The following is a 19,753-nucleotide window of genomic DNA, read 5'->3' on the forward strand; positions in this document are numbered from 1 at the left end:
CAAACAGCCCGTCTGTGGTCTGTGAGAGGAGATTGGAGACCCTGGAGAAGACCAAGACAGACCCAATGGAGAGAGCAAGCCTACTCCATACAAGCAGACACACCCAAAGGCCCCTGGAATCGAACCTGGGTCCCAGAAGTTGGGAGGCACCAGCCACGCCAACATCTGCCCCATTGAGCCGCCCCTTTTGTGTGAGTGTGCGGGTACTAATTTATTTGACTTTATTTTCCAACTTTTGTGGTGTGGCCCTCAGCAGCAACAGGCCCAGCAGCCCTTTAATGAAGTTTGAGAACCAAGGCAGGGAGCACAGCAGTCTCATCCAACTCCCTGGTGCTTCTGCTCCTCCTGTCGATCGCCTTCCTCCTCTTCCTCAGCTCTGCCTCCCTCTCCTTGTCCTGGACCCCCTGCCACCTGCCCCTCCCAGGCTCTCCTGGTCCTGTTGTGTTTTTCTTCCTTCTTCCTCCTCTTCCTCCTTTCTTCTCCCAGCCGACCAGCCCACCCTGATCACTGATTGGATTAGGAAGAACCGTCAGTCAAACATAGTGGATCAATGGAGAGCCATGACCTACGCCTCCCTCTAAGCCCCGCCCTCATGGCAAAACAGCACCAAAACTCGTAACAAAAAAACAAAAAACGAAAGCAAAGAAACTGGCGGCGAAAGCAAGGCTCGCAGCATCGCAACCACAGACAGGCACTCCAGTGTCTCCTTTAACATTATTTGCTTTCAATGTTTTATTTTTTCCTTTTGATATAATTATTTTTGTGGAAATTACATTTTATGCACGTTTGATTATATATATGCTTTAGACTGTCAGTGAATGCATTGATAAACTGAAATTCCAAAATGATTTTTTAAGAATATTTTGTAATAATGAAAGTGTTTATCAGCGTATGATGTATTGTACCTTGCTGTCTTGCACTCGGGGTGCAACATAAACAGCGGCGGCACCAGGTACACACTCGATGAACACTCTTTCAGGGGGGCCAGAATTCCTTGCGACACCCCTGATTACAACAGCAGTGTTCCACAGACAAATCCTTATTTTCTTTATGGGTTTTATTTGCTATCCAAACTCTGCTATTAATATGCGGGTTGCTTTCAGAAGGCACTGATTTAAAATGGCATTACCTAACCATGTAATCCAAAGGAGCACTTAACACATACACAGATATGTATTTATTGGTATTAGTATATTTTTAGTACATGTCTTCTGATAGGATTATTGTGGCACTTTTCAAAGGACAGCAGACTTCAGTTTCCCCCTCAGAGCTTGACTGAACAGTTCAGCAAGCCCAACCAGACAAAAAGGTTTAGGACTTTTTCTTTGTAACACCGCTGTTGCATTTTTATTTGTGACTTAAAGATTGTGAGCTATAGCTGGTACAGAAGCACTTCTTGGTTGTCAACACCAGGGTTAAGGTTTAATTATACATTCATCTTTATACCCTTCTAATAATGTGTTCAACAAATAAACCTCTTACTGTATTTTCTTCAGTGACCAATCTCTAAACAAGTCTGGGACTGAAGAATGAAAACCTTCGGTGGAGATCAGTTGGAGAAATAGGTTTTGCTACAGTAGGAGGTACATTTCTTGGAAACTTCACAATAGGTGCACTTATAGGTGGTGTAATGGGATTTCTGGTTATTGCAATTAAATTATTATGTGGAAAAAGTAAAAAAGGTAAGAAGGTTACAATATAAAAGGCATGATTTTCAAGGGATTCACACTTTGGAATTTATTTCTATGATTGTATTTAACATACTTGATCAGTAAGCTATTTTCCTATCTAAGCCAGATTAATATCACATTAGTAGTTATGAATGATTAATATTCACTGCTAGGAAAGTGCATCAGGTTTAGATTCAGCACAATATAGCTGGTTCCTCAGCCCCAGAGTTATTTCTTCTTACCTAAGATAACTCAAACTTAGTAGCAAGCAATAAGAAAGGCAATCCGAATGCTAGGGTATACTGTCAAAAGTGTAGAATTTAAAACAAGGGCAGTGATGTTCAGACTGTACAATGCGCTAGTTAGAGCTCATCTGGATACTGTGTGCAGTTCTGGGCTCCACACCTCAAGAAAGATATCGCTGCTCTAGAGGCAGTTCAGAGGAAAGCAACCAGACTTATTCCAGGTCTGAAGGGAATGTCCTACTGAGAGACTGAGGACCTGAACCTTTTCACCCTGGAACAGAGGAGACTATGTGGGGACTTGATCCAAGTCTTCAAAATCAAGAAAGGCATCGACCACATCATACCAGTGGAGCTTTTCCAGATCAGCAGGGACACACACACCCGGGACACAAATGGAAATTGGGTTTCAAAGCATTCAAGATGGAAAGCAGGAGACACTTCTTCACACAGAGAGTTCTCACAATCTGGAACAAACTCCCCAGCGATGTGGTTGAAGCTGAAAACTTCGGGAACATTCATAAATAGACCAGATGTGATCCTTGGATCACTTGGATCATTAATGGACACTAAATGAGCAAGATGGGTCGAATGGCTTCCTCTCTTATGTACTAATCAATCTATGAAACCAGAGCCTAATGTGTAACTATGGTACATTCTTGCAGATAAGTACAGGTATAAATAAATATATAAGGCTGACAAAGGTTTTGATCTCAAAGTATTTACAGCTGTTAATTGTTTCAGAAATCATGAATAATGTAGGGGGAATGGGTGGAAAATTGGGGCCCTCCAAGAACTGTATTTGATGACCCCGGTACCCTTAAATAGATATATCAATGTTGCTTTTCAAATGTATACTAATATAATAAATTCTCTGAATATTTTTTGGTTTTGCTTTATCTCTATTTTCTTACTAAAATACAATATTTAATTTTCAATGTCTTTTGTGTGGAGAGAATGAAATAAAAACACCATGTTTGATGAACATATGGTTTACATTAAATTAGCACTGAAGTTAAAACCTGTAAGGACATTTAACAATTTAGAAAATCAGAAACCAGTTCTCTAAACATGGGATGAAAGATTTATAGCCACATATACAGCACATAATATTATTATATTTCTTAGCAGACACCCATATGACCAACTTACAATTGTTACAGTATATCGCAATATTTGTACTGGTGTCCCCCACCTAGGATTGAACCACAACCCTCTGCTCAGGAGCCCAGAGCCCTGACCACTGTCCCACGCTGTCGTACTCCATACGTTTGTGTATTTTCTGATAATTAGTTGATCAACTATCGCAAGTTTTTCATCTTTGGTAAAATGTATTTAATGTGCAACCAGCCATTTTACGTTCTTCACAAAAAGTATAAGACCAGACTTTGTTGCTAAGCAACAACAGGTAAACCATGGCTAACATAGGACCTGCAGTTTTGTTTTATGCAAAGGCCTTATTGTGAGATCTCGAGGACCTCCCTGTGGATTCCTGAACCATGGTGTGATATGCCCACAGGACAAGGGGCAGGTGGGGGTCCCAGTCTTTCTGGTGGCCCAAGATGAAGGTGGGTAGCTGTGTGGCAAGCGTCCAGCTGAAACTCTCCACCAGACTGTCGCTTTGGGGATCAATCAATCAATCAATCAATCAATCAATCAATTTTTATTTGTATAGCGCCCTTCGCAGGGTAGACACAGAGCGCTTTACAGACTGGTAAACATACAACAAACGTACAGTAAAATAAAATACATAAGTACAATAAAATAAAAATATAGACCTGTAAACATTTTACATGATCTAGAATAAAGTGAGTGAACATTCAAGTTAATAAACCATTTAGGCACGGAGGAGAGAAAAACAAAAAACTCCTATGGATGGCATGTAGGAGAAAATGAATCTCTGGGGGTCCACGGCTTAGGGCCTAGGCCTAATGGTTGCCTCTCCTCTCCCCAAGGAGATCAGAAAGTTCTTTATTTGTGCTGCTGGCTGTGCTTTTCCCTCTGGAGGAGGCCTCTCGCTGGCCATCGGGGGTGGGGGGGTTGGACCATCAACAGACTTTGGGTTGCGATGGCTCGTCAGGCCTTGGGTGTGGATGCCCCGTTGACCCTCCGTGGTGAGGTGCCTCTGGGGTGGGTTGTGCCTCATCAGACTTCCATGGTGGGGGACGAGGTGCCTCGTTGGACCCTCAGAGGGGGCTGTTGCTGGAAGACAAGAAGGCAGTCATGCTCAGATACTGGTCATGCAGTGCAGGACATTTTCAAAGACAGTTGTGCAATTGCATGTCCATGGCACACCGGCGGTACTATGGGCTAGAAAAACAGAGACTAAACAGATGAGTCTTCAGCCGTGATTTAAAGACTAAGACAGAGGGGGCATCTCTTACATTGGCTGGAAGATCGTTCCACAGCTTCGGGGCCCTATAACTGAATGCTCTACCACCTGTGCTTTTCTTGTGTATTTTAGGGAGCACTAAGTAACCGGCTTCCTGTGATCTCAATGGCCGACCTGGAGTGTATTCGATAAGGAGATCTTTTAGGTAGGGAGGTGCCAGTCCCATAAGTGCTTTAAATGTTAATAAGAGAACTTTAAAGTCTATCCTGTAGCGCACGGGCAGCCAGTGAAGAGAAGCCAATACTGGAGTGATGTGTTCATGTTTTCTTGTTTTTGTTAGGATTCTTGCAGCAGCATTTTGGACTGACTGAAGTGCAGAAATAGCTCTGTTTGTGCTGCCTGACAGAATGGCATTACAGTAATCCAATCTAGATGTAACAAATGTGTGTATCAATTTCTCAGTGTCCTGTAACGAGAGGAATTGTCTTAGTCTAGCAATGTTTCTAAGCTGGAGGAAGGAAGATCTCGACGGGAGAAATTAAAGTTATCATTACTCAGTTTTGTTAGTGCATCATGAACAGTTCGATTTTTGTCTCCTAAAATTATGACTTCTGTTTTGTCAGAATTAAGCATAAGAATTATTTTTGTCATCCATGTTTTAATCTCAGACAGACAGCAATGTAGTTTTTCTAGGTCTATGGTGTTGTTAGGATTTACTGACAGATATAATTGTGTGTCGTCTGCGTAACTGTGAAAGTTAATATTATGTCATTGAATGATATCACCTAGAGGTAGCATGTACAATTAAAAAACTATAGGTGCGAGGACTGAGCCCTGTGGGACTCCGTACTTAACCTCAATTAAATTTGAGTGGTTCTCGTTAATCTGTACATATTGGAGTCTGTTTGACAGATATGATTTAAACCATGAAAGCACATTGCGAGATAGGCCAATACGGTTTTCTAAACGGTTGTCAATTGTGTCAAAAGCCGCACTTAAGTCTAATAGAATAATAACACTGGCGTGCCCTACGTCGGAGGACTGAAACACGTCATTCAATACTTTTAACAGGGCTGTTTCTGTACTATGGCCGGAACGGAAGCCTGATTGGAATTTTTCATAAAGATGATTATCGGTTAAAAAAGCTTGCAGTTGGTTTGCAACTACTTTCTCTAGAACCTTAGAAAGGAAGGGAAGGTTTGAGATAGGTCAATAGTGTTTCAGTTGGTTAGGGTCGGCACTGGATTTCTTAAGAAGTGGTTTAATTACAGCTATTTTAAACGATTCAGGAACAGATCCTGAGGATAAAGAGACATTAATAATATTGTGTATTCTGTGAATAATTAATGGCAGAGATTGTTTTAGCAGTTTAGTGGGTATAGGGTCTAGTGCGCAGGTTGTTGTTTTCATTTTAGGAATTAAGGAGACCAATTGCTGGTGACTTACTACATTAAACAAGTCCAAGGTAGGCAGGGGCTGTGAAGGACTGCATGTGTCGGCTATAGTATCTGTGTATGTTTCCTGTTCTATCTGTTTTCTAATGCCGTTAACTTTGCTATTGAAATGACCCATGAAGTCACTGCAGGTGAAATTGGGGGGAATAACCTCTTAAGGCTTTACCTGCTGGTTAGTAAGTGTCACTATTGTATTAAAAAAAAATGCGGGTTATTCTTATGCATCTCTATTAAATTGGAGTAGTAGTCAGACCTAGCAGAGGACAGGGCTGCTTGTATCTTATTATACTGTCATTCCATGCCATGTGGAAGACCTCTAGTTTTGTTTCTCTCCATTTACGCTCACATTCTGTTTTAAGTGAGCGAGTGTGTTCGTCAAACCATAGTGAGTGTTTAATGGTTGAATTTGTCGTGTCCTTAATGGGGCTACTGTATCTAAAGCAGTGCTAAGTGTATTGTTGAAATTATTTAATAATTCATCTACAGATCCTGTTTTGATAAAGCTAGCATTTGGCAACAGGGTAGTGAATTTATGAATAGCAGTGGGATTTAGGCAGTGAGTTTCTATATTCCTCTCCTGTGTGTCTAATTCTAGTCCAGGCAGCTCAAATGTAATAAGGCAGTGGTCGGAAATCGTCTGGTTTTGGGGTGATATTATTAGGTTGTGAATCTGTACCCCACGGGTAATAACTAGATCTAGTGTGTGATTGTGACGATGTGTGGGTCCAGTCCCCCAAAATAATGAGTTTATCATAATGTATGGCTAAGTCAGATAAGAGATTGCTAAATTCGGTCATAAAAAAGGAATAGGGGCCTGGTGGCCTATAAATAGCTATAAGCTGAAGAGGTGGATTAAGCCTGAGTTCTACCTGGTGAATTTCAAAAGATGAAGGGGGTGGTCCGCATTTTGCACACCCACAGTAGCTGGCACACCTGGCCTGGAGTGCCCGTGGAACAATCAGCTGCCACCTCACATCACTCACAGAGGCGCAGGCGTCGTCCCTTTTCGGTGAGGCAATGGAGGGGGCTGGCGATATGGGCAAAGTCCCGACCAAAGCGGTGATAGTAGGAGGCCAGCCCCATAAAGGCTGGGAGTGGGGCACTCCCAGACGGAGGTCACTTTGGTTGGGCCGATGGTCACCCCCTCTGGCCCAGGAATGTGACATGCCTCGCAATTCTGGGGGTTGAGACAGAGGCCTGCCCAGCGGATGTTCTCTAGGACACAGCAAAGGTGTTTATTAGAGTGTGTATTTTACAATTACAAATTAAAAAACAATTCAAATTTTAATACTTATGATTAATTTTCTTTTTTAAATTCAAATGTGTTGTTTCATAACGGTAAATGCATTAGACAACATAAAAAAAAAACATTACTAAAACAAAACAGTCTGATACATTTCTTTTTTAATATTTAAAAAGGTAAACACATCAGACAAACCATAAACATAAAATAAACAAATCAAAAGTCAATTATCGGTGTCTTTTTGTTTTACACAAATTAAAAATAATTACTTCAATAATGCAATCCTGCAGAGGAGGCCCTCACAGTCCTGATGGAGATGTTCTTCCTATGCTTCCCAGTGCTAATGCTTCACTGCGGACTGGTTCCTGTCTCTGGTGTACAGGCTCCCCTCTCCACAGGCAGTGTGTGGATGTTCTCCAGGCGCCAGCGCCTCAGCGTCCTTACAGACCTGACAAAGAGCCAGTCCGGTGCACATAGGAAGCTTCACTCAACGTCTGTACCACTGAGACCAGCGTGTCAGCGTGCCGCTCCTCTGTCCCCCTTACCTCTACCGCTGACTGAAGCCGCCGCGACATCTCCGAGGTGGCTAGAGGAGGCACCCTTCTGTTGTGTTGTCAGTTTTGCAGTTCTTCCCCTGTCGGACCCCTGTGCAGCACCAATGTTTCTGGCCTTAGTTTTTTTCTCAATTCGAGAATTCTCTCAATTCTCTCACCTGCGAGACAGTCTCAGCTACACTGTCCTTCGACCCGACTCCTGAGGCTCTGCTTTCCACTCTCACAGGTGCTGGCATGGCGGGTCTGTTTTTCCTTTTCCACCACGGCTGGGCCCGATGTACCAGACACTGCAACCCCTGCTTTCACTGGAGGAGGGAGTGGGGCTTCTGCCCCAGCTCCAGCGAGGGGGGGCCAGGGGGGGCCAGGGGGGGCTCGACTATCTTGGGCTTCCTCCAGAGAGGAGACTATGTTCGGATTCTTAGCAGTATTCTCCTCTCTGTCCACCACTTTTCACTGTTTAGTGCCCCACCATATGACTGGGGGCAGTTCTTGTAAGTATGGCCCTCCCACTGCAGAGGTTGCAGAGTATCTTTTCAGGTGTCAGGTGACCTCCCTTACACTTGCCGCAGACCACCGCTGTGCACTGAGCAACAACGTGGTCTCGGCTCTGACACCGCCTGCAGAGTTTTGGCATCCTGTCATAGTAGACCAGCACCCTAGCTTCTCCAATCTGTATAGTACTGGGGAGGTGGCAGACCTTCTCCGGGTTCTCCCTACTCCTTCTCAACCGGATCTGGCACTGCCACACTTCTCCCCACACACCGTCACCACCCAGCACTTCACCTATTCGAGTGGAGAGCTCAAAGAACCTCGCGAGCCAGATCTCAATGGCCTTGCCAGAGAACGTCTCGCAGAAAAACTGCACAATTACAATTCTGTAACGGATGTCTGACAGGATTATCATCATGAAACCTGCAAGCACCCCAAATTTCTCTTTTCTATAGAAGCTGTAGCACTCCTCTAGCAGATCATGATTAGCAAAGCTAACCTCGAAGATGTCTTTCTTTATGCGGCAGCTTCACCAGACAGTTTAGGTCTTTAGGAGCAAAGCCCATACCTTTCTGCAGTACCTCCCTGCTGAACTGGAGTCTCGACATCCGCTGGTCTCCTCCCCCTTCTCTGGTAAACTGCACCACATGAACGTGGAGGCGGCGACGGGTGTGAAACTCCATCGTCGCTTAACTGTCTCCAGGGTGCGGGTGAAGTACAGACGCAGTAGTTTCAGGACTGGTTGGCCTCCTCTGCTTCTAGCTTTTCCCCACAGAATCCTGATCAGGGAGGGGAAAGATTAAGGCAGAGCGCAAACAAAAAACAAAAAAAAACAGAAAGCACAGTAAACTAGAGGCAGGTGGGGCTGTTCCTGGCCTGATCCAGATGATGGAAATTCGGTGTTCCCTAGTTTGAAGGAGGCCCACTCCGCTGGTTGGGGTTGCTAGGCCGGTCCGGCCTAGTCCACACACCGAGGCCTAGTCCTTGCCTGGGTCTCCTGCAGGTGGTGGAGGTTCCAGTGGGCTGTTGTCAGCAAAGAGGCCTGACCGCCGTCACTGCTCCAATGGGCTGCGCTGCTCCCGCTGAGGCCTGATCCTGGTCCTGGTCTTCCGGGGGGCAATGCCTCCCTGAAGCCTGGTCACCGATCAAGGTCTTCCCCGTTCTTCGGTCCCACTGGTCCAGGCAGGTATAGGTCCTCGGCTGCTCTCCTCAGATGGATCGTTGAGAGCTGGGCCTGCATCGCACAGGAACTCCGCTGGATCAGGAACGCCTCCACACGGCCTCTGTTGGAACAAAAAAACAAATGTCAATCTCTGCAAAAGGTCTACTCCGGGTCCCCCTTCAGGTAATGATGGGAAACCCAAGTCCAAGACACAGCAAAGGTGGCCAGAGCTCTGGTGAAATCAGTGCCTAGAAGAGGGACAGCACTTCCGAGTTTCCAGACAGCTTGCCCAGAGGCCGTGGTTGTGGCGCCCAGCAGACCCGGGCTGTATCCAGGTGTCCTCTTTTGCCAAATCATTGGCAGAGAATGTACAAACCCTTCTGGGTTGTAACAAGGAGTCAAAAACCATTTTGAGGCAAAGTGCTCTTTATTCTTCACATGCACACAATCTGCCTTTATAAAGTCAGCTCAAGCAGTGAGAAATAACTGAAAATCTTTAGGAGAAACACTGGGGCTATTCAAAGCCTAATAATTGAACCCAAAAATAAAAGACATATGGAAAACAAATCTATAAAAATACACCTCATTAAAATATCAAATGATTAAGTTTACAACCAAACCGAAATGAAATGAACATCCTACACACATCTTAATACATTATAAACCAGATTCATTAGAATAAATGAAGCAAACCAATTCAAAGTTTACTAAACAAACAAACGAAAACCCTAGTTTACAATAATTGCAGATGTTACTCTCCGACCAGTACAAGATAAAAACCAACTTGGACAATAACAGCTATTTAAAATACAAGACCGGGGTACACAATCAATTACCTAACATATAGCGTTAATAATATTTTAAAAACGATACCACACAAGGACTACATGTGTAATCAAACAATACAAGACATACACTCTAAAACCAAAGAGCGCCTATTACACATTATGTATACAAGGTATCTTAGGATATTATTGATAAATTGGTAGACATTGACAATTAACTATTTTATATGCGTAAAGGAGATAATTTACTTGCAGAGTTTAGCATTATAAAACTTAATTGTTACTCCCCCAAATGTACACCATTTTCATTTGAATAAAGAAAGTGAAAGTATTCAACTGAAATGGCAAATAAAGCTTTGCTGGTGTGCGCAGTGATTGTGCTGATTTAGTTTTCATAAATAAGATGAATGAATTGACATTAGGGCTTAATGAAAAAAAAAAGAACAAATAGATTGTTGTTTCTGCATGATTGCACCTATAACAAAATATGTAATTAAAATAGTTCACAAAAAAGACCAACTTACCGACTAACTATATAGACATCTTAATTTTTGTATAGCTAAAAGTAATTTAAGACAAACGTATTCAAGTAAATCTACAATTGGAAATATATTAATGCACAATATGTCTCTGTTGTTTCAACTACCAGGTATACAGGGTTCTTTCACGCCGTGAATGTTTATTGTTTTATCAACTGAATGACTATTAGAGAGCTTTTTGAAAAGACCCACAAATATGATAATATAAAGGGTTCGTTACAACAGAAAAATACAACTTCGATAGATTCCTCTGAGCTTCACAGGAGCTGAAAAGTTTGAGGCGACCTTGAAGTCTACGACAAAAAAAGGGGACACAATTCTGCCGTAAAGTAAAAGAGGATGCCGTAAAGAGGAGACACATGTAAAGGGAGTTGACGACAGGTCGCTGCTGGAAGGTAAAGAAAGCATTTTGATACATACAAAGTTATACAGCTAAATATGCCTTTGCAGTGTGACAGTTAGCGTATATATATATATATATATATATATATATATATATATATATATATATATACTTGAGATTAATTACGAAAATGAACATTATCTGGTATTTAATTTCCGACCAAACAAGTTATTTGAAAGGACACTGGTAAAACAACAGATTTGACTTTACACTTATAAAGGTTGGTTTATTCTTCAGAAATAATATATTGTTGACCATTTTTGTTCTTAATGTTCTGAATTTTTTAAGACATACATTGTTTGATCATGTTAGAAATTATATATAGGCCATATATTTCATGCAATACCACATAAATGTACATGTATTATAATATCTAAAGCCTAACAAAACCATACTATATTTTAAACGACGACAAAGTCCTTGCTTTTTGTGCAGTACAGGCTGTGGTAATGTCAGCATGAAGTGGTGTTTACAAGACAAATTAGTCCAGTTACGGAGAATACAACTGATACACGATTCAAGTCAAAAAACATTAAAACAATCAAAAGTAAAATAACACAGACGAATACAATAGTCTAAAAATAAAACCCAGGCTAAAAAAATAAAATAAAATTTGAGGTAATAACGCCCTTCATTGGATACACATCTTACCGGTAACTCACACACACACACAATATTTAAGAAGGTAGAGGGCCCAAAAGGCCATTCTTCCAATTATTGAAGGTAAATAGTCTAAAAACGTGGAATAAAGACATCTCAAATAGCCTTAGTTCTATACGGAAGACAGAATAATGTAATATAACATATCATTCAATTCTATAATATATACACAACCCTTTCCAGTGATTATTTTGGTCGTCTTTGTCTTGGGTGAATAAGTTATATTTAAAATATAAATATTAATCCTATTGGTGGATGCAAAAAAAAAAAAAAGTAAAGTTCTGGAAAAGTGTGTCCTGTTTTTTTTAGTTAATATGAGAGTGAGTTTGCTCTGGAGTAACTACACAGTTTTCTACACCACTGTCTAGTAAACTGTGTATAAGAGATGATAGGAATTCAAAATGGAAATAGTTTGATATATTTAAAACCTATACTTGCTTCTATATATGGAGTAACATACTACACCAAATGGACATGCACATCCAGGCTCTTTCTCAGCCCTAAAACAACTTGCATTCAAGGCCTATTTATTTTTCTGGAGGGAAAATGTATTCATGTTATATGTTACAGCCAACAGAATTATGTGTGTATTGTTTTGATTAATATTTATTAAAGCTGGGAAATAGACCAGTGCTGATACTCTGTTACTGTTACTGTCCTGTTACTTTGTGCGTCTCGATACTCTCTTCAGTCATATCAGACTTTGTCACCTCCTGTCTCCTTCACTTCTCTCCGTCTCTCTCTGTTCTTCTCTTGTTCCATCTTTCTCTCCCCTTACCACTCTTCTTTTCTCTCTCTTGCTCTTTTGTCTCTGTATTTACCTCACCTCCTCACCTTCTCCTGTCTCCATATCCCTGTTTGTTCTTCTGTCTTTCACTGTCTCTCCCACTGAGCCCTCTCATTCCCGCATCTCTTTCTAGAGCTCCCTCCCTCAGTGTGAGGATGTTCCTGGTGGTGGAGATGGTGGACACAGTGAGGATCCCTCCCTGGCAGTTCCAGCGCCAACTGAACGATGCCATCTCTGAGGAGCTGAACAAAAAACTTGCCAACAAGGTGAAAGAGAGAGGATATAGTGAGGGCAATAGAGAGAAAGAGGGAGGAAGGGGGTGGAGTTAATAAGAGATGCTGCATGACTGTACACTGTAGGACATGAAAGGTCTATTCACACCAGACGCATCACGACGGGTGGTTTTGTGGTACGACAAAAAAAATGTACACATTGTTTAGATAGGGAGCTTTCACAGTGCTTGTGACCTGCCAAATGCGACACTGAAGTGACGCAACTGAAATAGAAAGTGATTCCAATTCTGCAATTTGGTCGCGCAACATGACCAATTGGCAAGTGACCAATGAAATGATTTGTACTACTTGCAACAATACAGTAAACAAAGAACATTGCAAGGAAAACAAAGGCTGAATAAAATATTATAAAATATTACAATACAGCTCACAAAGATTATAAAGATATTTTGTTACAAGAAACTTGTTTTAGTAACCATCATGTATTCATGTAATGACCTGGAATCGTACACACTGGAGGATTGTCCTATTATGGAGTGTTTACCATTTTAAATAGTTTTATTTCATTCATATGCTTATCAAAATATTTTGCTATAAAAAATAATGCGTTTAACATTTGCAAACATTTATATACCGTATATTACTTTATATTATAATTTATTTATTTATTTGTTAGCAGACACCCTTATCCTTATATGCCCATATAGCTTATTATACACTGCCTATATGATATTCTGAATTACATGATTTACCTTAAGCATATAGCCAATCGCTGTTCTTTACTTATGGCTTATCTGTAGTTGGTATCACGTTTCGGTGTATGTGGGCCCACGATCAGAAGCAGCTCTTTTGACATACAGAAGTATTGGTGAAACCTGGCCACATAAAGTTTAAGCTCTTGTACCAGTCGGTGGAATTTACCTAAACATTTTTTCTTTTGAAAGATGTTACACCAATCAGCCATAACATTATGACCACTGACCGGTGAAGGGAATAACACTGATAATCTTGTTATCATGGCACCTGTCAGTGGGCGGGATATATTAGGCAGCAAGTGAACATTTTGTCCTCAAAGTTGATGTGTTAGAAGCAGGAAAAATGGGCAAGCGTAAGGATCTGAGTGATTCTGACAAGGGCCACATTGTGATGGCTAGACGACTGGGTCAGAGCATCTCCAAAACTGCAGCTCTTGTGGGGTGTTCCCGGTCTGCAGTGGTCAGTACCTATCAAAAGTGGTCCAAGGAAGGAAAAGCGGTGAACCGGTGACAGGGTCATCGGCGGCCAAGGCTCATTGATGCACGTGGGGAGTGAAGGCTGGCCCGTGTGGTCCGATCCAACAGACGAGCTACTGTAGCTCAAATTGCTGAAAAAGTTAATGCTAGTTAATGTTAATAGACCTTAACACTACTAAAGAAAGAGACGAGGGGAGAAGGGAATAATACACACAAAATGACTGATGACCAGATACTACACGGCGATAACTCTGCACTGACCAAGGGAAAGCAATAAAAGGGGTGTAGGCTGGGTGGAGGGAGGGAGCATGGGCAATCCAGGGAAGACAAAACCTTACGCTCCCCTCCTGTTCCTATTAAAGTGGCTATACTGCCTTCTCCCCTCTTCCTGCAGGTGGTGTACAATGTGGGCCTGTGTGTCTGTCTTTATGATATCACTAAGCTGGAGGACTCCTACATCTTCCCTGGAGATGGGGCCTCTCACACCAAAGGTACGGAAACACAACTTCAATTTTCTTACCTATAATCGGGGACTTAATTTTATTTTGCAAATGGGCACTCACCATTAGATCTGAACCGGTTTGGTGTTAAGATGCATCCTAATTGACACGAGAATTGGTTAATTGGCAGAGAGGAAAATGGCACAATGAGAAAATACCTGCCAACCCTATAAATTGTTTGTGAGTACGTGTAAGTTTGTAACTTTGTTTGGACTGAGCATTTTCAGAGTTTAATTAAACCAACCTGCTCAAAAAATATAATTAAAATGGCTATATCATATGACTTAAAATCAGGCTGAAAACCAGGAGCTTGATTTATCGTGAACAGAATAAGGGCCACTGTCTATACCTGTCTCATACAGACGAGTACAAGATTGCCAGTTACCATTGAGCCCAGAGGCTTATTAATCATCTGTGAGTCTTGTCTGTCTGTTAGAATAGCCAGTTGCAGTTGAAACCCAGACTCACTTATACTTGTGTATAATACTTATGAAGATATACAGTATCCATCTATGATAGATTTTGTCTTCCTAATGCTGTTTGTATTAATGCTGTCTGATTCCCTGTCTGTTTGCCCGTTTGACTCTCTGTGTTCTGTCTGTCTGTCAGTCCATTTCAGGTACGTGGTTTTCCGGCCCTTCCTGGACGAGATTCTGATCGGGAAGATAAAGTACTGCAGCCAGGAGGGGGTGCACGGTGAGAGAGGCCTGTCTGTCTGTGCTGTTGATCTGACTGACTGACTGATGCAGTGAATGGCTGTATGTGTCTGCTTGTGAGTTTGTCTGTGTAGGTGTGCAAGTAACTCTCTCACTCTCTCAATTCATATTCAGTTCATTAAAAAAAAATGCTTTATTGGTATGACTTAGTTACATCAATGTTGCCAAATAATTGTAATAAGTGTAATAGAAGAACTGATGCTGTTTTGAAGGAAAGGGGGGTCACACCAAATATTGATTTAATGTAGATTTTTCTTGTGTTCACTCACTTTGCATTTTGTTCATTGATAAATATAATCTATTATCATGTCTATTTTTGAAAGCATTCTTACTTTACAGCATTTTTTCACACCTGCCTAAAACTTTTGCACAGTACTGTATCTTTTTCTCTCACATACTCACTCCCATTCTTTCTATCATTCTCCCTCTCTCACAGTCAGTCTGGGTTTCTTTGATGACATCGTAATCCCCCCTGAGTCCCTGCAGCAGCCAGCAAAATTGTATCCTTCACAATACGTGTTCAGTTTTTAGTCCTTGACCGTGCAGTGAAGATAAACAGGTGTGTGTGTGTATGAGTGTGAGATAATGAGACTGTGGTGTATAATCCTTGGGGACAGTGATGGGACAGACCACGTGTAATATATACAGTTAGGTCCTTAAATATTTGGACAGTGACACAATTGTCATCATTTTGGCTCTGTATGCCACCACAATGGACTTGAAATGAAATAAGATGTGCTTTAAGTGTAGACTTTCATCTTTAATTTGAGGGTACTTACATCCAAATTGGGTGAACAGTGTAGGAATTACACCCATTTGTATATGTGGTCCCCCCAATTTTAGGGGCTTAAAAGTAATTGGACAAAGTAACATAATCAGTACCTGACCAAGGAACCTCACAGGGACAGGCGTTTCTATTCTGAAATCATGAGAACCACTATTCTTGCACACAGACCGAGACCATTCAAATAATTGTGTGGCTCAAGGTCCTATGCAACTGAATTAATATAGGTTTAGACATGCTAAAGCATTTGAATACTTATGCAATCATGACATATACATTTTTGTTTCATATTAATTATCTTTCTACTTTCTTTTTGTTTTTGCTTTGATTGTGTGGAGTAGGTTTTGTATATAATATTAATTCATACTGCATTCAAGTGTCATGACAGTAAGCTTTTAAGCAACAAAATGTGAAAACGGAGAGTCTGAATACATTTGCAAGGCACTGTATTATAAATGTGTGTGTTGTACAATGTGCAGTATGTGTGTTCGGTGTATAATCCCTAACTGTGTGCGCACAGTGATGAGACGGAGCAGGTGTGGCTGTGGGAGTACGAGACGGATGAAGGCGCCCACGACCTCTACATGGACCAGAGCGAGGAGATCCGCTTCCGGGTTGTGGATGAGGCCTTCGTAGACACCTCCCCCAGTGGCCCCGTCTCTGCAACACCTGATGCCCCAGGAACTGCTGTTGCTGATGACAACAGCCAGAAGAAAGAGGCGCCCTACACACTGATAGTGAGAGAGACTGAGTGTATAGTGTAGAATCTAGAGCAGGCCCCTTCAACTGGCAGCCCATGGGCCACATCATGCCTGAAAGTGGCAACAAAGTGACACACCAACAGTCAGCAAAAAAATTGACAGGTGGTTATTTCATATGCATTTGTAGATTCATCACGCCCTCCCACTCGGTACCGCTAGCACTCTCCTTTCTTTAAAAGTTTCAAATACAATGATTCTGGCCTGCCTACTCTTAACTTTTTTTACAATCTGGCTTCCTATTTTTTTTTGTTGAAGGGCCCTGCTCTAGAGGTTGGCTATGTACAAACCTTATACATCAGATGGACAGTCTGTATAGACCAGGTGTGCAGTGTATACAGTCTATAGACCTGGTGTGCAGTGTGTACAGTCTATATCAGGGATTCCCAATGGCGGGTGATGGAGGGCCAATTTCCCGAGGTTGCATGGGATGGGGGGCCGCAGTAGAAAATTAAATACCAATTTTATTTCCTATACATTTCTGTTAGGGAACATTTATTAACTTTAATGGTTGTTTTATTATTTTACCCCAAATTACATGTGCAATTTGTAAACAGAAAATTGTCATTAAGTGTAAAAATATAGAAAAACTTGGTGGTTGTAGTTTGGCTTTGGGGGGCCGCACCAAACATCCTCGAGGGCCGTAATTGGCCCCTGGGCCGCACTTTGGGAACCCCTGGTCTGTATAGACCAGGTGTGCAGTGTGTAAAGTCTATATAGACCAGGTTTGCAGACTGTACAGTCTATATAGACCAGGTGTACCATGTATACAGTCTATAGACCATGTGTGTGGTGTGTACAGTCTATAGATCAGGTGTACAGCTGTACACTATATGTATACTCCAATGTTAAAGCTTAAGGTTGACTTTCTGAATACCATAGAAGGCTGTATAATGTGATTATATATGTGTATTAATATCATGTGCTCAGTCTGCAGCTGTCTTTGTCTCTCTCTAACCCCCCACTGTCTCCCTCCTTCTCTCCATTCCAGGGGTCCATCAGTGAGCCAGGCCTGGGTCTCCTGTCTTGGTGGAGCAGCAGCTAGCAGAGAAGACAGAAACTGAGAAACAGACCTACAGACCCTGCAGTAGATCTTAATCATCTTCCTGACTGTCATTAACCTGAGTTAGCCAGTGCAGCACAGCACAGCACAGACACTGGAATACCTGTGTGTGTGTATCTATCTCTCAGTCTGTCAGTGGGGATCTGTGTTCACCCAGGAACCCAGGACTCTGGCCTGAGATGCTCCACTATATATGTGTGTGGTTAGGAGAGGTACACTATCACCCTCTATTGTCCAGATGGAAAACAAATGCCAACTGCACAGAAATGTCTCTGACCTTGACAGGAATTTCCAATTTGGTTTAATTGTGATTTTTTTTATTTTGCCAAATGAGTTTTATTTTTGTATGACAAATAATGTATTATTATTATGTTTGTTTTGACAGATAGAGATTAAAAACAATTAAGTACATTAACTAGTCAATACAAATATTTAATGTAACCCTATTGTACTCTAACAGGCACTGGGCACAAGGGTCAAGATGATATTATTGTGACTCCCAGCTGGCTCAGCTGGTACCCACAGGAGACTGGGGCCTATAGACTCACAGTCATTTGTAGTGCAGTGCATTGCTTTGGCTTATTAGCAGTGCACCCGTGTGGACGCCTTTTAAAATAGTTGTTTTCTTCAGAGACGGACAAAGCTGGGTCAGACACAGTGTTAATATTTGTGGAGTGTGGTGGGGGGGGTGTATAGATTGGACTGTCTCTGGACCCTCCCTGTATATATGTGTCACCCCTTAAAATAAATACACCGTTACATTATTGACAAGTTGTTTTTTACACCAGTAAACTGTCACCAGTGTGGAAACTGCATGAATGCTGTAGTGATAGTGTTCTGGTATTGGACCCATCTCACATTAGACTGCAACCCAGACGTTTAAATTGATTCAAGATGATGTAGTAGTGTTAGTAGTAGTAATCATGATTCACATAACTTAACCGTGTCAACAAACAAGCCCCCGTCCGCTGGCACTGACGCTGCTATCGCCTCCCCTCCTCCTCCTCCTCCCTCTCTCTCAGACACACCCTCTGTGATTTCGTGTGTGGACTTGAGTGGATTCCAGCGCTTCCCCACAGACTGTAAACACAGACCCGGAGAGCCCACTCCCATCGGCGGGATCGGTCCTCTCACACTCACTGTATTGATCGCTCATTTCAGTCACGCAAGGACGTCCTCGCCGCCCATCTTTCCACTGACTCCCGCGTCGCCCGGCTACGGTACAGTCTGGGGGTCTTATTGTGTGTTATCATGGTCATTATTTCATATCATTGTGTGACATCACTATGGTCGTTAGCTCTGTTGCCTCGATCGTGTTATAGTAACGGCTGGCTGTGGAATGCCTTTTACGACGAGCGCTTTTTCTCTGTGTATACATACATTAATGCCTGGCGTGACTGGTGTGTGTGTTTATCCCGGGTGTGTGAGAGATGTGCGTGTGTGTTCCGTGTCGTTATGGTGGAATGTGGAAGCTTCTCGAATTTAAGGAAATGGTCGGATCGATCGGTGCCAGTCTAGCGCGCACGGCACACATACTGTTACTGTTATACTACTATTGTTATTATAATGATATTATGGGTATTGGCTTATGGATTTCGATGTTAGTGCAAGCTCTTCAGAACAACCAAGCGACCCCTGTCCTGTCTGTGCGTCTCTACGTGTCTTACGGGGCGGCGTGTCAGTCAGTGCGGGCTGCGGCACCGTGGCAATCCCAGGACAATTGACATACTGACACCCCCACGTTTATTTTCAGTACAAATCACAACCACCCAATTACAAATGAGAAGCAAACGACCTCGACCGTCACCCAGCCTTCTTCTGCGGTGCCGCTATTGACACGGGCTTTGAACACGCAGCGCATTTAAACGGGACTGTATTGGATGTATTGTATTGTACTGTTCTGTATAGTGGGTCTCTGTGGTCGCTGTGGTTAGTGTAAGAGTTGTGTGCTGATGTTACCGGTCAGTTCTGGCCGATTGGAGCCGGACGGTGCGGTCCCGTTAGATGGACAGGCTTCTGTGTAGTGGAAACTGACCTCTGTTTAATGGATAGGTAGGGTACAAAACAACAATTTTAACATGTGGATCTGATCATAATAATAACCATGATACATAACAATAATATTAAGTATTCATAGTAATTTTTCA

The 19,753-nt window shown here is 42.2% G+C and overlaps 1 protein-coding gene and 1 long non-coding RNA gene across 5 annotated transcripts; one reads left to right on the top strand and one right to left on the bottom strand.

The window, feature by feature from the left end:
* Positions 1-3,559: 3,559 nt before the first annotated feature.
* Positions 3,560-10,585, bottom strand: LOC136751552 (uncharacterized). 3 transcript variants are annotated; one of them, XR_010817025.1, is made up of 6 exons: positions 10,456-10,585; positions 8,553-9,267; positions 7,487-7,586; positions 7,211-7,389; positions 6,568-6,913; positions 3,560-4,114 (listed from the first exon to the last, which is right to left on the bottom strand). It is a non-coding gene; the product is annotated as an uncharacterized LOC136751552 (long non-coding RNA). The 3 variants fall into 3 exon arrangements; XR_010817026.1 differs by lacking the exon at positions 7,487-7,586; XR_010817024.1 differs by having other exon boundaries at positions 7,211-7,586.
* Positions 10,586-10,730: 145 nt separating this feature from the next.
* polr3h (polymerase (RNA) III (DNA directed) polypeptide H) lies at positions 10,731-18,370 on the top strand. Of its 2 annotated transcripts, none has more exons than XM_066707256.1 (7): positions 10,731-10,865; positions 12,454-12,586; positions 14,180-14,276; positions 14,895-14,981; positions 15,438-15,501; positions 16,306-16,522; positions 17,535-18,370. In XM_066707256.1, the coding sequence occupies exons 2-7, from the start codon at positions 12,476-12,478 to the stop codon at positions 17,586-17,588; spliced, it is 630 nt and encodes a 209-aa protein (XP_066563353.1). In that variant the 5' UTR covers positions 10,731-10,865; positions 12,454-12,475; the 3' UTR covers positions 17,589-18,370. The 2 variants fall into 2 exon arrangements, with proteins under 2 accessions (XP_066563353.1, XP_066563354.1); XM_066707257.1 differs by lacking the exon at positions 10,731-10,865 and adding an exon at positions 11,013-11,093.
* Positions 18,371-19,753: the final 1,383 nt, after the last annotated feature.

Source organism: Amia ocellicauda, chromosome 6 (genome assembly GCF_036373705.1).
Source record: "Amia ocellicauda isolate fAmiCal2 chromosome 6, fAmiCal2.hap1, whole genome shotgun sequence".
In the NCBI taxonomy this organism is placed as follows: domain Eukaryota; kingdom Metazoa; phylum Chordata; class Actinopteri; order Amiiformes; family Amiidae; genus Amia; species Amia ocellicauda.

Excerpts from the sequence above, each read along its gene's own strand:
- polr3h (XM_066707256.1), top strand. The coding sequence starts at position 12,476 with ATGTTCCTGGTGGTGGAGATGGTGGACACAGTGAGGATCCCTCCCTGG. Across the intron at positions 12,587-14,179 it reads ACAAAAAACTTGCCAACAAG|GTGGTGTACAATGTGGGCCT; the intron begins GTGAAAGAGAGA and ends CTCTTCCTGCAG. Across the intron at positions 14,982-15,437 it reads CAGCCAGGAGGGGGTGCACG|TCAGTCTGGGTTTCTTTGAT; the intron begins GTGAGAGAGGCC and ends CCTCTCTCACAG.